Genomic DNA, 20,231 nt, shown 5'->3' with positions numbered 1-20,231 from the left:
CATTTTCTTTATTATATAGGGAGCAAGCTAAATAAAACATCATAGCTACAGGAAATACGGTGTGAATGTGTATGTGTATGTTAATATGTTGTGTGTGTGTGTGTGTTGAGAGGAGTGGGGGAGAATGAGGGAGGATAGTAGGTCCTGAATACTAGGAACAAGAAAACCACAGGGTGGTAAAAGGTGTAACTAAAAGTACATTGCAGCAACTATTTTCTTTCTGTTGAGATGTTTTAGAGTAAAGATTAGGTAATCGTGGTAACACTGAAACAAAGGGCTGAGTGTATTTGATTTAGTAGTGACATTATAAAGCTCTGTACAATGGAATATCTGAGATGGTCCAGAACCAGAAGACAGAGATATTTTAACTGCAAGATAGGAAAAATGACAAGGAAATGAAGAAATGGAACTTCTTTATCAGTTACTTGGATAAAAATGTAGAAAGTATGCTTATCAAATTTACATATTGTATGGAGCTCAAGAGATAGTCAACATCCCTAGATGACAGAGTCAAGATACAAAAGTATCTCAATAGGCTAGAATCTTGGGCCAAATCTCAAATTAATTGAGGTAAATGTAAAGTCTTACTATTGGATTCAAAAAATCTACTTCACAGATACAATGTAAGACATAGTCTTAAATATATATGTATGCATATACAAATATACATATATATATACATGAATATATGGTGTATGTATATGTGTGCATATATGTGTATGCATATGTGCATACATACGTATATATGTGTGTTTGCACACTCGTAAGAGAGGTATAGTTAGTCTGTAGTTTGTATGAGAAAAGATCTTAGTATATTATGAACTCATCCCAAGCCAGTTTTGTGATGTGGCAGTCAAAACATCTCATAAGATCTTTGGTTTCATTGAGAGAAACATTCCTGAAAGAAGGAGGCAATAGTCCTATGCAGTTCTCTGCCCTGACAAAACCATACCTATAGAATTTTTCAGTTTGGGGTACTCCAGTTTTGAAATGTTATTAGAAATCCTACAAAGGAGGGCAAACATACAGGATGGTAGATGTGGAATGGACCTGGGTTGAAACTCAACTCTGCCACTCACTGCCTCACTGTAGCCTTGGGCAAGTAACATTTTTTCTCTGAGACTCAGTTTCCTCCTCTGTAAAATGAAAGTGTCTCTAGATGATCTCTAAGTCTCGTTCCATATAATAAAATTGTGATTTCATCAACTCAGATGATAGAAAATTTCTAGTTTATTTTATATGAGAATTTGTTAAAGGAACTGCTGATAATTAATCTGGAGAAAAGACAGAAGACCATGATAACTGACCTCAAATATGTAAAAGACTACTATGTAGAAGAGGGATTGACTTGCTCAGTTTGTCCCCAGAAGGCAGAGCTAATTGTAATGGGTGAAAGCCAAAAGTGGACAAATTTAGGTCTGCTATGAGAAAAAAATAACTTCCTAACAACTATACTTATGTGAAAGTGGAGGTCCAGATTTAGGTAGAATCTTGCCCATGCCTATTGGCATCAAAATAGCACCCTGAACCTCTAAACTGCAATATTTTGGTGGCCCTCTGCAGGGAATTATCTGACCCCCCTCTTGTCTTCCTGACTGCAGGCATTCACCTAAAGTTGGTAGTAAAGAGTGGGTACCAGCTCATGTCTACCCATCATCCCCTGGATGCAGCCTATGCTCAGTTCCACTCAAATTCCTTCTTGGGAGCCCCTTCAGGCAGGTACAGCTCTACAGCCCTTGTCAGCAGGAAGCAGTTTCAGAAGCCAAGATCTTTGCTCCTTACTCCAAAAGATTTTAGGTTACATTTGTTTGAGGGTGGAATGATGGGGGATGGGCCTGGACCCCTTAAAGAAAAAGACCATGTCTTTGCCCCTGAACTTTCCCATACATTTCTACCTAGATACTCAATAATACTTTAAACCATCCTTTCATTATGGCCCTACCACTTAATTCCCTTCATTGGCTACACCAGGCCCACTCCAGGCTACTTGCCACCCCTTAATCCCATCCCAATTTTTCCAGTCTTTTTCTGTATAAAATTCCAATCTTACCCCATTAAATTGCACAGACACTAGGAATCTCACCCGCTTCTATTGGAGACCAGAAAAAAAAAAGCAGAATGCTCTACCTAGGGAGATAAAAATGTTCTTCCTGCCCTACTGGCAGTCTTCACATAAAGGCTGTATAACCACTTGCTGGGAATGTTTGTAGGAATGATTTGGAACAAATTACTTCTGAAGTCCATTCTAACTCTGAAATTCAGGAATTCTGTGTCATCCTATGTCACTGCCTGAAATTCCTAAAATTTATATTGAATGTTTTGAAACTGTGCTACTTTACACTATATACTTTAACACCTATATAACTGCAAAATAAAGGGGTAGTATTCATGATGAAAGGTAGGCAGGAAATAAGCTTTAATTGAGTACCTACTATATGCACTGTTCTAAGTGCTTTATGAATGTCATCTCATTTGATCCTCACAACTCTCTGAAGTCGGTGTTATTATTATCCCCATTTTACAGCTGAGGAAACTGAGGCAGACAGAAATTAAGTCATATGCCTGGGGTCACACAAGACAGAGTTAAACTCAGGTCTTCTTGACTCCAGGTCCAGTTCCTTATCCATTGTATTGTCTAGTTGCCTCTAAATTTGTGATCCTATGATCATACTCTCACAACAGATAGAGTTGATAGAATATTCCATTAGAATATCATCTCCTTAATGGTAGGAGTTGTTTCCATTGTCTTTCCATCCCCAGCACCTACCAGGGTCCATTGCACCCAATAGGAAATTTGTTGAATTGAATTGCCACATAATGGATAATCTTTGATCTTTAAAGGCCCGTTTCATTTTTAGGAATATTCAAAGTCATTTTGATGAATAAAGAAGGTTAGGGAAAACAATTATAGGTAACAAATAAAACCCCTAGGTAACTATAATGATCCCAATTTTGTTGTGTGATCATAACCCTGCTCAGAGGACAGTCAATTTTGAAAGAAGAATTCCAAAATAGTTTTGAGCATCGACTCTATCGTTAGAATATGAAGCTCATCACTTTCCCAAAGGAGCGTCTGAAGGGAGCAGAACTTAGGAAGCAATGAGGTATGGAAGTTGTTGATGTTATTCAGTTGCTTTTCAGTCATGTCTGACTCTTTGTGACCCCATTTGGGGTTTTTTTGACAAAGATATTGAAGTGGTTTACTTTTTCCTTCTCCTTCTTATTTGACAGATGAAGAAACTGAGGCAAACAGGATTAAATGATTTGCCCCAAGGTCACACAGCTTGTAAGTGTCTGAGGCTGGATTTGAACTATATTCTTCCTTACTAGGCCTGAGGCTCAGGACTCTATCCACTGGAGTCAGGAAGACCTTAATTCATAAAAACCTTAGTCCTTCACTTGCTATGCAACCCTGTGCAAGTTACTTAAACTTCCGTTTGCCCAAGTTTTCTCATATATAAAATGGGGATAATGACAGCACCTACATCTCAGGGTTGTGAAGATTAAGTGGGATATTTTTTAAAGTGCTTATTGCTAGGGGTACCTAGGTGGTACAGTGAACAGAGCACCAGCCCTGGAGTTAGGAGGACCTGAGTTCAAATCTGACCTCAGACATTTAAAACAAAACTGGCCATGTGATCTTGGGAAAGTCACTTAACCCCAATTGCCCTTCCTTCCCCCCTCCAAAAAGCAAAAAATTAAAAAAAATAATAATAAAGTTCTTATTGCAGTGCCTGGAACATAGCAGAGGTTACAGAAAAGCATATTCCTCTCCCTTCCCCATCTACAGGAGGTATACTAGCTAAATGAAGATCAAAGTGACAGTGCTTGGCATGCAAACAGGTATACAACCTTCTTGCAATATACACTCTATCCACTGCATGAAGCTGCCCAGAGTCAGAGGCCCTCAGTCTGAATCCCAGCTCAGTCACTTTATACCTTTGTCACCATGGCCAAGTCACTTAAGTTCTCTCTTCTTCAATTTCCTCATCTGTAAAAGGAAGTAGCTTGGCTAGATGAGCTCTCAGGTTCCTCCCAGTTCAAAGTCTACAGTCCTATGGACTCTTCAGGATATGCAAGGATTGGACAAGTCATTTAACCTTTGCCTTGTTTTCCTCATCTATAAAATAGGTATCTACCTCCCAGAGCTGAGGGTCAAATGGGATAATAATTATAAAGCACTTAGGCCAGTACCTGAGACATAGTAAGCACTATATAAATGTTATTTACTATTATTTATTGCACCATCAGTTGACCCTATGGATGGAATATATGTGGATAGATGAAATAGTCTCTTTTATACATAATATATATTAATGGTTTTCAAGCATTATTGTGATTAATAAAGTAGAAATTCACTTAAAAGTAAAGCTGAATTCAAACTTTTTTACATGTATTTTTTCAATTGTTAGGTAATAATAAAGCAACTACTGTCACTGGGGAATCTAAAAATAACTTTGACACACAAAAGGCTTCCTAAAATTAGGCAATGTTGAGAAACATTGACCTACAGATTGAGAGCAATAATTTTGACAAAATCCTTCCTCAAACTAGACAATGTTGAGAACCACTGAACTAGAGATTCACAGCAGGAGTTAAAGAAATCAGGGCAAGCAGCTCCTGAATTTCTTTCTTATTCATTTGGGCAAACATTTATGGAATTAACTTTAAGCAATTGATGTAAATAGATTATGGAACCCTAGTAATCTGAGAAATTTCTGGAGATTTGGACAATTCGGGGATCTGGGTGTCAATGATTGAGGTTGTGCAGATTGTGCTTAAACTATGAGAGCCAGAAAATGGAAGGAGACACAGACCCAATCAAGCTGAGAATCTGCTTTTCACTCTCGGTAAAAAAGGCTCCTCACCTTCCCCTTCCCTTGTATTTCCTCTTTACTTTCCTGGGAGGATAGACAGCAGGGAGAAAAGTAAGAGAAAAACACATTACTCAAAACAAGCCTGAGACTGAAAGAAAATAATGAAATCAAGTGATAGGTTACAAATGAGAAAAGAGTCTGGAGAATGAAATATCTAATGACAATGGAGATAAAGAGAATGTGTGCCAAGAGAAAAAATAAAATAAAAGGTGGTGGTAGAAGAGACATACAGATTCAATCACAGACAGGACCTGAAAATTAAATGCCCCTACCAAAAAAAAAAAACAGCTTGCAAAAGGATAAAAAGAAAATGGGAATTTTTGGACAGGAGAGGATAAAGTAATGCAGGGTGAAAGAAAATCAGAGCTTGGAGGTGAGAGGCTGTTAAGATATCTGATCTACTAGAACATCAACAAGGTTAATCAATCCAGCATGGCTCCCAAATGAAAGTACAAGTCAGACATTTGTTACAATGACCAATGTTTCTCATTGAGGCAGTATAGTTTGGTGGGAAACACCCTGCATTGTGAATCAGAAGCTGTCGGTTCTTTCCCCTGCCTTACCACTATCTAACTATATGAATTTTGCAAGTTATCCCATGTCTTTGGAATTCAGTGTTTTGATACTATATTTCTGTTTGATGACACCACCAGTCTTGCCTCCATAACTGTAATGAATGCAAAGATTTGGGAATAGCTACAAAAGTTTGAGGAGAAAGCTCTCTGGATTCACACTACTCTTCTAGTCTGCCTAAGTGAAACTCTGGGGTAAACTACACAGCTCTGGTGTTGTCAAGTAGAACCATAATAGGAACTGAAACAGCTTCACTAACCTCAACCCAAATGTCAAGCCTGAGGAAGTTTGGGCTCAAAGGAATAATAACTTGGTCAAAAATTACCAATCAGAGCTGGGGTACTCTTTGTTCTGCTGGTTGTGTATAGCCACTAGTTGGATAGGATAGACTGATGACCTTTGACTTGCATTCTTGCAGAATCAAATTACTGCTCTCCCTACCTAACAGTGCAGTTATTTTTTATTATACACTACCATTCATAACTTATTCTCTGTTCCCACTTTCCTCACCCCTTAGCAGCATCCTCCTGGACTACTATACTATAACGGTTTCTCTAAGTATCTTCCCATCTCCATTCTATTCCCACCTCCAACTCATCCCTTATTCTGTTGTCTGAACAATCTATCTTATATATTGATCTGGTCAAACTACTTTTCAACTTAAAAATGTTTAGTGTTTCTCTTCTACAAACTGATAAGCAAATCCCCCTGCCAGAATATAGGTCTTCAGCAACATGGCACCATCCTAGCTTTCCAGTTCTGTTTCTATTTGCTCCTCTCTAGTCACTCTGTAACTCCAGCTAAACTTGCTGATTTAAGTCTCTATGACTAGCTCAAGTTCTTGCTTCTCTTGAGAAGGTCTTCCCTCCTCTTTATGTCCTACTCAGTCCCTACCAACCATTTTTAAGCTCAAGTTAAATTTCTTCAGTTCCATAAAGTTGTTTCTAATCCCCTTGTAATTACTTTTCCTATCAGATCTCAGATAGTATTTTTAAAATAACTCTCTAAAGTACTTTCTATGTAATATTGTATATTCTAATATTGCATCTGGAGGATTCTTAACATGGGCATCATAAAAAGCTGACTCTATAATCTTACAGTTTTCACTCACTCAGAACCATTGATTATGACCCCTCACATACACAGCAATTAATGTGTTAACTTTTACTAGCCAGAAGACATGTCATGGTGTACCTGAATGATTGCTGGTATGAAGTCAGAGTACACAGAAAACCTGGGTCTGCCACTTATTGACTTGTGCAAACCATTTAACCTCTGTGGACCTTAATTGTTTTAATTGTATAATGGGGGTCGAAGTAGATGATCTCTAAAGTTCTTTTCATTCTAAACCTATGACACTATGACATTACTTCAAAACAAAGACACTTAATTAAATAGCATAGAAAATAAACTGAAATGAAAAGATCCCATCAGATCACAAGGGAGTTTTCTCTCCTACTACTACTCTACCACTGGTCAGGGGAGTCATAAAAGTAAAGAATCTATGTGACCTAGGAACATTAATATGGGGCTCACTTTTAGGGACATGTGGTCAAGGCAAATTACACGTTCAATACATTACAGTTGCTGATTTTATCTGTTTATATAATTGTGCTACCATCTGCTGATCTCTATTGAATGGAATTTGTTTTCTGATGCATTATCTCAGTTGGGCACATCATTTCTCAAAGGAATCTCATTTCTGGGCTGGGTATCAAATCTTTATCTTTATTAGGCAAGTCCATTGATCTCATGGTAGTTGAGCTACTATCTGCTAGAATATTGTACAAAATTAATTTTATGGTTAGCAGATATACACAACAAAGGTAGGAATGTGGGTCCTAACTTAAATTCTCCACACCCTGGCTACCTTTCTAGTCTTCCTTATGCAGATCTGCTAGCACTAAAACTTTGGTTAAGAGTTAGTTATAAAAGCAGAAGTTTCATGAGGGTAGAGACCTTGAATTACTTAAATTGTTCATGTTCCCAGTACCTAATTGGCAGTCAATAAATATTCATTAAATGCCTACTATATACCAGGTAGGATAGATAGGTGGCACAGTGGATGGAGTGCTAGGTCTGGAGTCAGGAAGACCTGAGTTCAAATCTAGCCTCAGAAACTTACTAGCTGTGTGACCCTAGGCAAGTTGCTTAACCCTATTTACCTCAGTTTCTTCATCTGTAAAATAAGCTGGAGAAGAAAATGGCAAATAACTCCAGTATCTTTGCCAAGAAAACCCCAAATGGAGTCACAGAGAACTGCACATGACTGAGACAGCTCAACAACAACAACAAATATGCCAGGCACTGAGGATACAAAAAGAATCAAAAGACAGTGTCTGTCCTCAAAGATCTCACAGTCTATAATAGGGGAGACCAGAAGTAAATAAATATGTACAGAAAAGCTTTTCACAGGATAAACAACATAAGTAAGAGAGAGAAGGGACTAGAATTGAGGGGTTGTGAAAAGCTTCCTAAAGAAGATAGGATTTCAGCTGAGACTTAAAGGAATCCAGTGGGCAGAGATGAGGAAGGAGCACATTCCAAGCATAGGGAATAGCCCAGAAATGAAGTGTCTTGTACATGGATCAGCCAGGAATTCAAATCTAGTTCTTCCTGACTTCAAGCACAATGTTCTATTCACTGAGCTGCCTAGCTGCCTTCTTCTCTACAAGACTCATAAATATAATTGGAAGGTAATGTCAGAGGAGCAGCTGCTGAATCAGTGGATAGAATTCTGGTCTGGAGTCAGGAAGACCTAAGTTCAAATTTGACCTCAGACACTTACTAGCTGTGTAGTCACTCAGGAAGTCACTCAATGTCTATCTGCCTAGTCTCCCCATCTGTAAAATGGGGATAGAAATAGCACCTATCTATCCCAGGTTTCTTGTGAGAATAAAATGAGACAATATTTGTAAAACACTCAGCACTCAGCTAACTATAGGTTTCATATAAATCTTAGCTATTGTTATTTTATATTATTATTATATTTATGGTAGAGAGAGGTTTGGGAAGGTTTAGAAGGTACCAGGAAAGTTCTCTTGAAGGTGGAATTAAAGTTGAATTTTAAAGGAAATTAGAGAAACTAGAGATTAGATTGTCACAACAAGCACCCCAGTATCCCCAGGGTGGCTGCCAACACAGGTTCTTAGATCTGCTTTTCTAAAGGAAAGCAACTCAAAATGGGTTAATAATCTTGCTTTAATCAAACATATGTCATTTACCTAGATCAGGGGAAAAAGGTTAGCACATGAACTTCATAGAATACAAACAAGTTACAAGCAGACAACAAATACAGAGAAACAGATCAGCAGACAGGCCTCCGACTGTTTGACCATTACATCCATGCCTACTCAGTTACCAGAGAGGGAAGCATCAATATCTGGGTTTTCAAAGTCAGGGGCTCAACAGCTGCCCAGAGTCTCATCTGGTCAAATCACATACTTCTCAAAGTGATTCCCCAAAGCAAAGCCTCACATCATGATATATACATATATATATATATATATATATATATATATATATATATATATATATATAGCCTTCTCCTGGCTCAGAGAATGTAATGACCCTCTTGACCCACTGCCCAATCAAAAAGCAACAAGGTGTGGGCATTCCCAAAAACCAGCCTCCCACCACAGTCTCCAGGTGCACTTAAGCCTATCAAAGGGCTTGGAGCAGGGAAGATCTTAAATTTTTACATTTAAGATTTTAAATTAAAATTTATTTTTTAACAAAAAAATTAAAAATTTTACATTTACATATAAGATACATAAAGATCTTAAATCTTTACATTCCCATAACAGAGATAAATAGGATAAACATTCCAATCCCAGCCAACAGACAGTACAAATTCATGAAGGTGGAAGATGGAGCCTCCTGTGTAATGAGCAGTTCTTGGGCCAGTGTAACAAGATTGCAGATTTTGTGGAGGGGAATCAAGTGTTAAAAAAACCCAGAAAGGTAAGAAGGGAACATAACATGAAGAGCTTTAAAAGCTAAATAAAGGGTTTTATATTTGATTTTGCAAGTGGGGAGGGAGTGAAAGGAGGCTATGTGACACACTCTATGACTTACATTTAAGGAAAATCACCTTGGTAACTGAGTAGAAGATGCTTTAAAGTAGGAAGAGACTTTAAGGAAGGGAGAGAGATTAGAACGGGATTGGGATTGTTCAGGTGAAAGTTGATAGGATTTACAAAAGGAAGGGTGGAGGGGGGCTATGTGGTTAGATGAGTATAAAGAAGATGTTGTGAAGGTAAAAATGACAAGCTCTGACAATAAATTATCTTTGGTGATTATAAGTAAAAAATAGAAGATGACACTGTCGTAGTAAGCCTGGGTGACTGAGACAGTGATGGTGCCATTGGCAGAAATAGGAAAATTGGGAAGAGGGGAAGACAATTAGGGAGGAGATAGGTGAGTAATGTGCTGTTCTGGACATGTTAAATTGGAGATAACTACATAATATCCATGCTAATAGAGTGCTGGAATTGGGGAATCAGAAGATCAGGGTTCAAATTCAACATTCAACTCTTACTAGATATGTAACAGTGTTTAAATCAGCCTATCAGAACCTCAGTTTCCTCATTTTTTAAATGGTAATAAAAATATTTGGAGGAAAAACTTTACAATTCTTATTAAGAAAAGTATTTGCTTGTTTGTTTTTGTTTGTTTTTTGTTAAATCTCAAATGCTATATAAATGTGAATCTATTTTTGTGAATTTATTTGAAGAGAGGATGTGTCTGTGACATGGTGGGGAAAAATTATAGATTTCTGGCTTCAGAGTCAGGAAGAACAATTGGATTCTAGCCTGATCTCTAACACATGCTAGTTGTGTGAATTAGGGCAAGTCAGGTAACTTCTATAATTCAGGTAACTTGCTAAGACTACAAATTCCAGAGCAGGGCCAATCTATATTAGAAGAAGGAGTTTTCTTTTTCAGAATTCCATATGCTAGTATTGAAATCACAAGTACAATAAGAAAAGTATTATGAGTATTACCTAGGCATTGGCAAAGGGGGAAAGGAAGGGAATAAGTATTTATCAAGTACCTATTATATGCCAGGCAGTATGCTAAGTACTTTACAAATATAATCTCATTTTATCCTCACAACAACCCTGGGAGGTATGTGCTATTTCATTTCCATCTTACAATTGAGGAAACTGAGGCAAATAGGTTAAAATTACTTGCTCTGGGTCACACAGCTAATAAGTCCCGAGGTTGGATTTGAACTCACTTCTTCAAGACTCTAAGTCCAGAACTCACTGCACCACCTAGCTGTCTATTGCGAATTATAATAGAAATAATAGTTTAATGCTTTTGTTATCCAGGTGCATCATTCTTTGAGAAAAATCCATGTGAATAGATCCAAACTTTTAAAAAAGATATATGCATTTACAAATAAATCAGAAAGGGTCCATTACAGTTTTCCTTTAAATAGTCAGCTCTATTAGAATATTTAAAATATGATTTTTAAAAGCAACTCATACAACTATGCTATGAAACCTATAAAGATATGTTCTTTTGATATGCACACGGTCAAACAAGATGCTAACCCAAGTAGTCTGAAATCATTGTTTCTTGGACTTCATTTATGAATGAACTGAAGACATAAGAAGATTCCATTTTAGTTCAGGAAACCTTTGCTTGGGATCTGCTGTGTGCAAGGCACTGATGATTCAATGATAAGCCCCTCCCATACAGTTTTATTAAAAGGAAGAAAACCAAGAAAATAAGTGGAATATAAATTGGAACATGAAAAATCCATAAGAGAGATGAAACCAAAGGGTTATGGGAAATTCAAGAATTGAAAAATAACTTCTAACTGGGAGATCAAATAAATCTTATTGGACAAAGAAGTAACTTAGAAAGGACTTGAAGAATGGGAAGGACTTCACAGATCAAGTCTTGTAAGGGTAGGGAGTGCCAGGCAGTAGGAGAGAATGAGATGAAACTTGGGACCTGTGAGTAATTCAGTTTGGTTGTATCATAAAGTATGTAAAGGCAAGAGAGAAAATTAAGTTACAAAAACAAAAAAATAGTCATATAACTTAGGCAGAATTAGTATGCCTTATAGTGTTGATATGTCCAAATAGTTCATGGTGTAATAGGGAGCCAGTCTCAAAGGTAGGAAAACTTGGGTCCTAGTCTTCCCTCTGATACATACTGGACAAGTAATTCATGTTGCCTTCTATTTTTTTCATTTGTTTGGATCTGTTTTAGAGTATCTTTATTTCTCATAAAGTCATTATCTTCTATTTGCTCCAATCTAATTCTGGAGGAATTATTCTCTTTAGTGACCTTTTGAAATTCCTTTTCCATCTGGCAAATTTGGCTTTTTAAGTCATTCTTCTCCTCATTGGCTTTTTGGGCCTCTTTTGCCATTTGAGTTAGTTTATTTTTTAAGGTGTTATTTTTCTTCAGTCAAGTTGTTGACTCTCTTTTCATGATTTTCTTGCATCATTTTCATTTCTCTTCCAATTTTTCCTCCACTTCTCTTACTTGATTTTCAAAATCCTTCTTGAGCTCCTCCATAGTCTGTAACCAATTCATATTTTTCTTGTAAGCTTTTTTTTTTTTTAAGCAATCAGGGTTAAGTAACTTGCTCAAGGTTACACGGCCAGTTATTTCTGGGTGTGGTGCTGAGTGTCTGAGCCCGGGATTCGATCTCCAGGTCATCCCAACACTGGAGCCGGTACTCTTACTCGCTGAGCCACCTGGCCGCCCCTAAGCAATTGGGGTTAAGTAACTTGCTCAAGGTTACACAGCCAAGTGTTTCTGGGTGGGTGCTAAGTGTCTGAGCCTGGGATTCGATCTCCAGGTCGTTCTGACACTGGAGCCGGTGCTCTTACTCGCTGTGCTACCTGGCCGCCCCTCTTGTAAACTTTTGATATAGGAGTTCTTACTTCACTGTCTTCCTCCCATGCCATGCTTTGATTCTTTTTGCCCCCCAAAAAAGGAACCTAATGTTTGATTACTCTGCTTTGCTTCCTCTGCTTGCTCATGTTGCCAGTCAATTACTTGACTTTTGAGCTCTGTGCCATGGCAGAACTCTGCTTCCAGAGAGGAGAGCTTTGTCCCAAATTGCTGAGGTTTTGCAGCTTCTGGAGCTATTAGGAGGGTGCCCTCTCTGCAGCTTCCTAAAGTTCTAGCCTATTGGCCACACACCCCCGGACCCCCACCCAAAACAGCAATCCATATCCAAGCAGGTTAAAAAGCAAGAGCAAATACCCTCTCAATGGTCACTTGGTCCCCATATGATGATCTGCAGGCCAGGAGCTCTGAAGGAAGCCATGCTGGGCAGCACCTACAGCCACCGCAACTCTGCCACCTCTCACCCCAGGGGCATGGGCCAGACCATGCCCTTCCTTTCCAACAGAGTCCCCGACTGACCTTTAACTTGCTCTTTGGCATTTATGGCTTGAGGAGTCTGGAAACCACCACAGCTGCTCATGATTCACTCTCTTGAAGTCTGCTCTGGCAGCCACTGGTCATGCTGCCTTGAGGTCAAAACCATGCAACTCATGCAGGACTGTGTTCTGCTCCCAGCACACTGCAATGGACCCTTCCTACAGGTCTGCTGAACTGCCTTCAGTGGGATATTTGTTTCTCTCTGTCACTTTGTGGGTTCTGTAGATCTAAAATTCGTTTAGAGTCATATTTTATAGCTATTTGAGGTGGTTGTTGTAGGGAGCTCACAGAATTTCCTGCTTCTATGCCACCATATTGACTCTGCCCCTCTGGGCAAGTAATTCAATCATTCAGTTTTCTAGGCAGTTAAGATGATAAGAGGCAGAGAAGGATTGTATTGGTAAAAGAAATTTCCTCCTCCTATTAGTTCCCTTTAGCAGTGAAATAAAAGGTCCAGTCCCCATTCTTATAACTGAACAAAAGAACTGTTTGCAGAAGAACATGGTAGTTGGCATTCCTGACGCAACCTCAGAAATTTAGCAATATCCTCCTAATATGCTTCAATAATTTATTATGGATTTGTCATCTATGAATTAAACATCACAAATATATGACATGAGTTATGTTGCCTTCTATATGGTGTCACACAAGAAAGTTATGTCTCAATTAGTTAATAGTGAATTTCTAGAGACCTCAATCTTCCAGAACAACAGCAAACCCAGAAGTCAGGCAAAAGCATTAGTCCAGAGAAAATACTTGGTATGATAATAACTAACCCACATTTATTTGGCTTTACATTTGAGAAACTCTCTGTGTTTGTCTTTCTAGATAGATGGATGGATGGATGGATGGATGGATGGATGGATGGATGGATGGATGGATGGACAGATAGATAGACAGAGACAGATAGATAGATGTAGGTTTATATAGAGATATCTATATGTATAAAATCTGATCCCTAGAACAACTCTGTAAGGCAAATGTAAGGCAAATTAATTTCATTTTACAGATGAGGAAATGGACTGAGAAAGAGTGATTTTTCCAGGGCCAAAAAGCTCACAAATACCTGAATCAGCATTGAATTCTTCCTGACTCCAAGTACAATGTCCTACCCACTATTCCAAACAACTACGTCAGACAATTCCCATGCATTTTATTTGCAAATTCTACTCAAGCACATAGTCTCAATGCTTCTTAAACTGTGGGTTGTGGGGGTTATGAAAATTTTGACAACAGTAAAAGGTTTCTGAATGCACAAAATAACCAAAATTTAATTAAAAATTAAACACATGGTGAATCCAAGGTATTTCCAGCAGCACTTGCCCGTGTTAAATTGCACATCACTGCAATCATGGTTCTGAAGACAAAACATGTATACTTTGCACTACACATGCCATCATGCCATGCAACTGCTAAGGAACACTGCCAATATGCATAAATGGGTCTCAAGTGGAAAAAGTTTAATAATTTCTGGTGTAGACAAATCATAGGCAAAAATCCAATATCTGTCAGCTAATAGATAGCTAGTAGTATAATGGAAAGAGTGCTAGACTTGGAGTCAGGAAGTCTTTGGTCCAAAATCTGCCTCATACACTAGTTGTATAAACCTGATCAAATAATTTAATCTCTTCAAGCCTCAGTTTCCTCATCTGTAAGGTGGGGATAATCTACCTCACAGGACTGTTATGTGTATCAAATAATATAACATATTTAAAGTGCTTTGTAAACCTTGAAGTGTTATATAAATGTTGTTGTGGTAATCACTTTCTTTGGTAAGCTATTATCTCCCTTCCTGCATTCTTTTCCCACTTTTTCAGTTTTCTGGACCAGTGGTAGTCAAACTCAGAAAGGAGAGAGGATGATTCACAGGGCTCAGCAGAAAGCCCCAGTCCTGGGTGTCTGGGTAGATTTCTGCTCGCAATCACAGTGCCAGATTACACAAGAATGACAAAAGGCACAGGACTAGGGGGTCCCAATGTTTTGGTTGGAAGTTAGCTGGTTAGTGAATACAGTCCCTCTGTCAGTAACAACCTTCCCCCTTTGTTTTGTAGTACTCTCATACACATAGAATGTACTATCATGCATTATAATTAGATTATGTCAGTGTCTTATCCCTGAAATAGACTGGAAGATCCATGAAGAATGATGCCATGGCCTCTCTAAATTTGGTATTTCCCATAGTGCTTGGCATAGTGCTCTTCATCAACAGGCAGTTAATACATATTTGTTAAGTGAATGAATGAATGAATTAATTAATTAAAAGCAGAACCCTCACAGAAGCCATTTTTACTTCCATCTCAGGATGTCCTCCTGATCAAGGAAGGTTGCCAAACATCTGTTTACAAGTTGTAGTCTACACTTCATACCTTGTCATGAGACCACACTACTCACCTGATTCTTGATTCATCTCTTTTATTTCCATTTCTATTTTCATACAGAACAGCCTTATGCAAAACTGTAGCAAATGTTACTATATATGAAATAAGAATTCAAATTTCAAATAGCCTGCACAATTTCTAAGAGATTACAAAGGATCCAAAAGGCAAATAAATATTTGTAGCAGTTAAAAGCTTTTCCATGTTTGAAATTTATGTAGGAAATAGAGTGTTTATATTGAGATTGTACAGAATGTTATATGTGTTAAATCAAGATTGCACAGAATGTTATATGTGTACCAAACACCATTTGGGGAAAAATAAGTTGGGGCAAATTGGTTCTTATTTCATGTACTAAGTATATTATAGCTTAATCATTACACCCTAATGAAGTAATTGCTCAATATTACACTTTTTTTTATTCTCCTATCATCTTTTGGTTTTTCGCTATGCTATTATATGAATTTATTTTTCCCTGTTCTTTGGAAAAATGCTATTTTGTCAAAATTTAATTTATTTAGTGATCATTATCCTTTCTCAGATTATTTTTCTTTGATTTTAAGGAATGGTTTCATTAAATTTGCAATCAGTTCAATGTTTATCTTCCATAAAAGTCCTGCTCCACTATCTGATCCTGACACGGAAATCCCAGCTTCTCAAAGGCTAGGCCCATAGGGCACACCCTTGAAGGATTATGTGGATTTCAAGAGACTTTGATTATATAACCAGCAACAAACTGTGTCTGAGGAAGGACCAGTGTAGGAAAGCATGGAGAAGCTCAGAAACAGCAGGTGACAATTTATTTGTCCATGGCAACCAATGAAACACATAAAAATATGAAATGGTGATAGTTCTTAAGCAGCCCATTTTAGCTTCTGCAGTGACAGTGAGAGAGAAGAAAAGTAATTGGGAGGTGGGAAGGGAAAATGATCATGAGTATCAGAAAATTAGATAATCTATAAACATTTCAATGTTGGTACATTAAATTTGAGGTTATTCAGAGGCCATGCTGTTACATCACTGGAAGAAATGAACTCTATCACACTGACATCCTCTCATTAATGAAACCATAAGATGTAAAGGAGGTTCAACTAGATGGAATGATGGCTCATAGGTTCTGCTTGAAGGAGGAAATCAAGTCTTTGCCTGAGTTGATTCCATTGTGAGCCAAAGAACAACACGAAATATTTCAAAAAACACTTGGTTATCTTGACTTGCAGGATTCATAATGAGTGTAGGCAAAGAGAACTGACTCCAGTCCTGGTAGTATCTTATGAACATTGTTACAGAGGACAAAGAAGTAGAGAACTTTTTATGAAAAATTTTGAGAACTTTTCTCAACAAAGCCAGTATATCCTTTGATACTCAGTGATGTAAATGTGAAGATGGGCAAAAATAGAAGCAATAAAAGTCTCTTGGAAGACCATACAGTAAAATTCATTTCTCTGTAGTACTATAACATTCCCAGGAAGTGGACCACCCAGCCTTTTCTTGAAGACTTCAAGTGACTTAGAGCTCTTTACCACCAAATGGCAACTCAGTGGTATAATGGACAGAATGCTAGCCTTGGAGCCAGGAACACCTGGGTTCAAATCCAACATCTATCTCTTATTGGTTGTGTTATTTAACCTATATCTACCTCAGTTTCCTTAACTGTAAAATCGGGATAATAATAGCACCTACCTTCCAGGTAAAAATTTTGTAATAATTAAATGAGAATATTTCTAGAAAATCCTTAGTACAGGGTCTGGCGCATGGTAGGTTCTTAATAAATACTTGTTTCCTTTCTTAAAAGGCATCCCATTCCATTTTTGAAAACTCTAACTTTCTAGGAATTTTTTTTTCCTTATATCATGTTGAAATTTCCCCTTCTGCTACTTCTAATCATTGCTCCTCATTCTGTTCTCTAGTAATAAACAGAAGTCTTGGGTCTGTTTCCCATGGTCCTTCAAATACTTTCAGACAGTTCATCCCACTCAACTCCTCTGCTTTACAGAGGAAGAAACAGAGACCTTGGGAGACTAAGTTCTGTGTCCAATGGCATACAGTTGGTAAGCATCAGAGGTGGGATATAAAGCCAGGTCCACTGAATGCACAGCCAAGGCCCTTTCTCTAGCACATCACAGGCTTCCTATACTTATTCTCTTTCTCTCTGCCTCTGTGTCTGTATTTTTCTGTCTCTTTCTCCCTCTGTCTGTCTCTGTGTCTCTCTGTATATCTCTCCCTCTCTTATCTAAACTAAATATCTTCAGTTTCTTCAATCAGACCTGGTATAGGGTGGTCCCACCTTCCTGATCACCATTTCTGGATACCCTATGGTTGTCAATTTCCCACCCAAAATATGGTACCTAGAGCTAAACACAGTACTTTTAATGTACCTTAGGACCATCATTCCCTGTGTTCTGGATGCTGATTCTTTTAATGTTGCATAAGGTTTTCATTAGTCAGTCAACAGGCAGCATCAAGCCACATACTGTGCCATGACCTGTGTTAAGTTCTGGGGATACAAGGAAAGACAAGGAAAACTCTCAAGAAGATTGTGGTCTAATGAGAGATACAACACATAAACAATAATGTACAAACAAGCTACAGATAGGACAAATTGGACATGATCAACAGAGGGAAGGCACTAGCATTAAGGAGGATCAGGAAAGGTTTCTCACAGAAAGCAAAAGTTTAGTTGGGATTTAAAGGAAGCCAGGGAAGTCAAGAGGTCAATGAGGAAGGGAGAATGCCAGACATGGGACCAGTGAGTAAAAATGCACAGAGTTAAGAAATGAATTGTTTCATGCAAAGAACAGTAGGGAGGAGAGTGTCACTGGATTGCAGAGTATATGAAAGTGAGTAATGTGTAGGAAAACTAGAAATTTAGGAAGGGGTCAGGTTCTAATAGACTTTGAATGACAGAGTATTTTCTGTTTGATTCTAAAGGCAATAGAGAGTTACTTGAGTTTATTGAATTGGAGGGAGATGGGTAACATGGTCAGTCATTCAATTTAGGGAGATCAATTTGACAGATGAGTGGAGAATGGACAGGAGTGGGGAAAGACTTGAGGTAGAGGCACTGACCTGGCTATTTCAGGAGTCCCGGTATAAACAAGTGCCTGTGCCAGGCTAGCAGCAATGTCAGAGGAGAGAAGGGGAGTGTACAAAAGAGATATTAGGAAGGTTAAAATGTCAGGATTTGGCAACAGATTGGCTATATGGGAGGGGTGAAAGAGGGGGGAGTAAAAGAGGAGGCCTAGGTTGTGAGCTTAGAAGATTGGGAGGATGTATTACCTTCAACAGTAATAGAGAAGTTAGAAATAAGAGAGAGTTGTGGGAGGGGGAATCGGTTTAGATTTGGAAAAGCCAAGTTTAAGATGTCTATGGGACATCTGGTTTGAGATGTGAACCAGGCGTCTGCAGATGCAATATTAGAGTTCAGGAGAGGGTTGAGGCTGAATAAGTAAATCAGGATCAACAATATAGGCATCTTAATTAAATCAATGGGAGCTGATGCTATGACCAAGTGAAATAGTATAGAGGGAGAAGAGAAGAAGTCCCTGGAAAGAGCCCTGGTGACACCCACTATTAGCAGGTATTACTTGGATCAAGCCCAACAAAAGGAGGTTAAGGAGGAGTGGTTAGATAAGTAGGAAGAGAATCAAGACAGAGCAGTGTTATGAAAACCTAGAGAAGAGAGTGTCAAGGAGAAAAGGATAATTGACAGAAGCTGTAAAAAGATCAAGAAAAATGAGGGTTGAGAAAGGATCATTAGATTTGGCAATTAAGAAATCATTGGGCTCTTTGGTGAAGGTATCGCCGCCGCAGGTGCTTGGAGCTGGCAGTGTCTGCCTCTCCTCCTCCTGACTCACCCTGTTCGCTCTCACTGAGGAATAAGTCGGTCAGGAAGCCGCTCTGCCGCCATGGCATTCAAAGACACCCGCAAGACCCTTGTGGAGCCGGAAGTAGCCATTCACCGGATCGGGATCACCCTGACCAGCCGCAAGGGGAAATCACTGGAGAAAGTGTGTGCCAACCTAATCAGAGGAGCCAAAGAGAAGAACTTGAAAGTGAAGGGACCTGTTCGAATGCCAACCAAGACACTTCGAATCACAACTAGAAAAACTCCTTGCGGTGAAGGTTCAAAGACTTGGGATCAGTTCCAGATGAGAATCCACAAACGCCTTGTTGATTTGCACAGTCCTTCTGAAATTGTTAAACAGAACACTTCTATCAGCATTGAACCAGTTGTAGAAGTTGAAGTCACCATGGCAGATGCCTAACCAATCTCTTTTAATAAATTTATTGCAACTATTGAAAAAAAAAAAAAAGAAATCATTGAGGGTGGCCAGGTGGCTCAGCGAGTAAGAGCACCAGCCCCAGTGTCGGGATGATCTAGGGATCGAATCCGGGCTCAGATATTTAGCACCACACCCAGAAATAACTGGCCTGTAACCTTGAGCAATTGATTAAAAAAAAAAAGAAGAAAAAGAAATCATTGGCAACTTCAGAGAGAAGTTAAGAAGAGAGTGAGAGGAAAGGACAGAGATATTGGTTGTGGACTGTCTTCTTAACAGTTTGACCAAAAGGAAAGAGTGCTATGAGATAACAGCTAGAGGAGATAGATAGATCAAATGAAGACTTTTTGAGGATAGGGGTGATATGGATACGTTTGTAGGCAGTGGGGAAGAAACTAGTAGACAGGGAGAAATTGAAGATAATTGAGAGAGTAAGGATGATAGAAGGGGCAATCTGCTCAAGAAGATGGGATGGAATAGAATCACTTGCCTATAGAGATGGTCTTCCTTGGCAAGGAGAAGGACCATTTCTTCAGGTGAGACAGTGATGAAGCAGACTCTTGCAGAAGGCATCTGAGAGATGTGATCAAGAGGAGATAAGTGGAATCTCAGGGTGAATATCTTCAGTTTTTTTTTTCAGTTGAGGTAAGGTTTGAAAGGGGGAGGGGAGGGTTGATATAGAAGACTTGAAAAGGGATCAATTGGTTC

General features: G+C 38.6%; 1 protein-coding gene across 1 annotated transcript; it reads left to right on the top strand.

Annotated features, from left to right (window-relative positions):
• Positions 1–19,071: 19,071 nt before the first annotated feature.
• On the top strand, positions 19,072–19,560 carry LOC138146045 (small ribosomal subunit protein uS10-like). Its single transcript, XM_069067757.1, has one exon. It carries the CDS (start codon positions 19,149–19,151, stop codon positions 19,506–19,508), a length of 360 nt encoding a protein of 119 aa, XP_068923858.1. The 5' UTR covers positions 19,072–19,148; the 3' UTR covers positions 19,509–19,560.
• The last annotated feature ends 671 nt before the right edge of the window (positions 19,561–20,231 follow it).

Source organism: Petaurus breviceps, unplaced genomic scaffold (genome assembly GCF_028583685.1).
Source record: "Petaurus breviceps papuanus isolate PSGF00001 unplaced genomic scaffold, PetGlider_PUasm1.0 90752, whole genome shotgun sequence".
NCBI lineage: Eukaryota > Metazoa > Chordata > Mammalia > Diprotodontia > Petauridae > Petaurus > Petaurus breviceps.
Note: the sequence above shows the minus strand (reverse complement) of the source record. Positions and strands in the feature narration are given on the sequence as shown.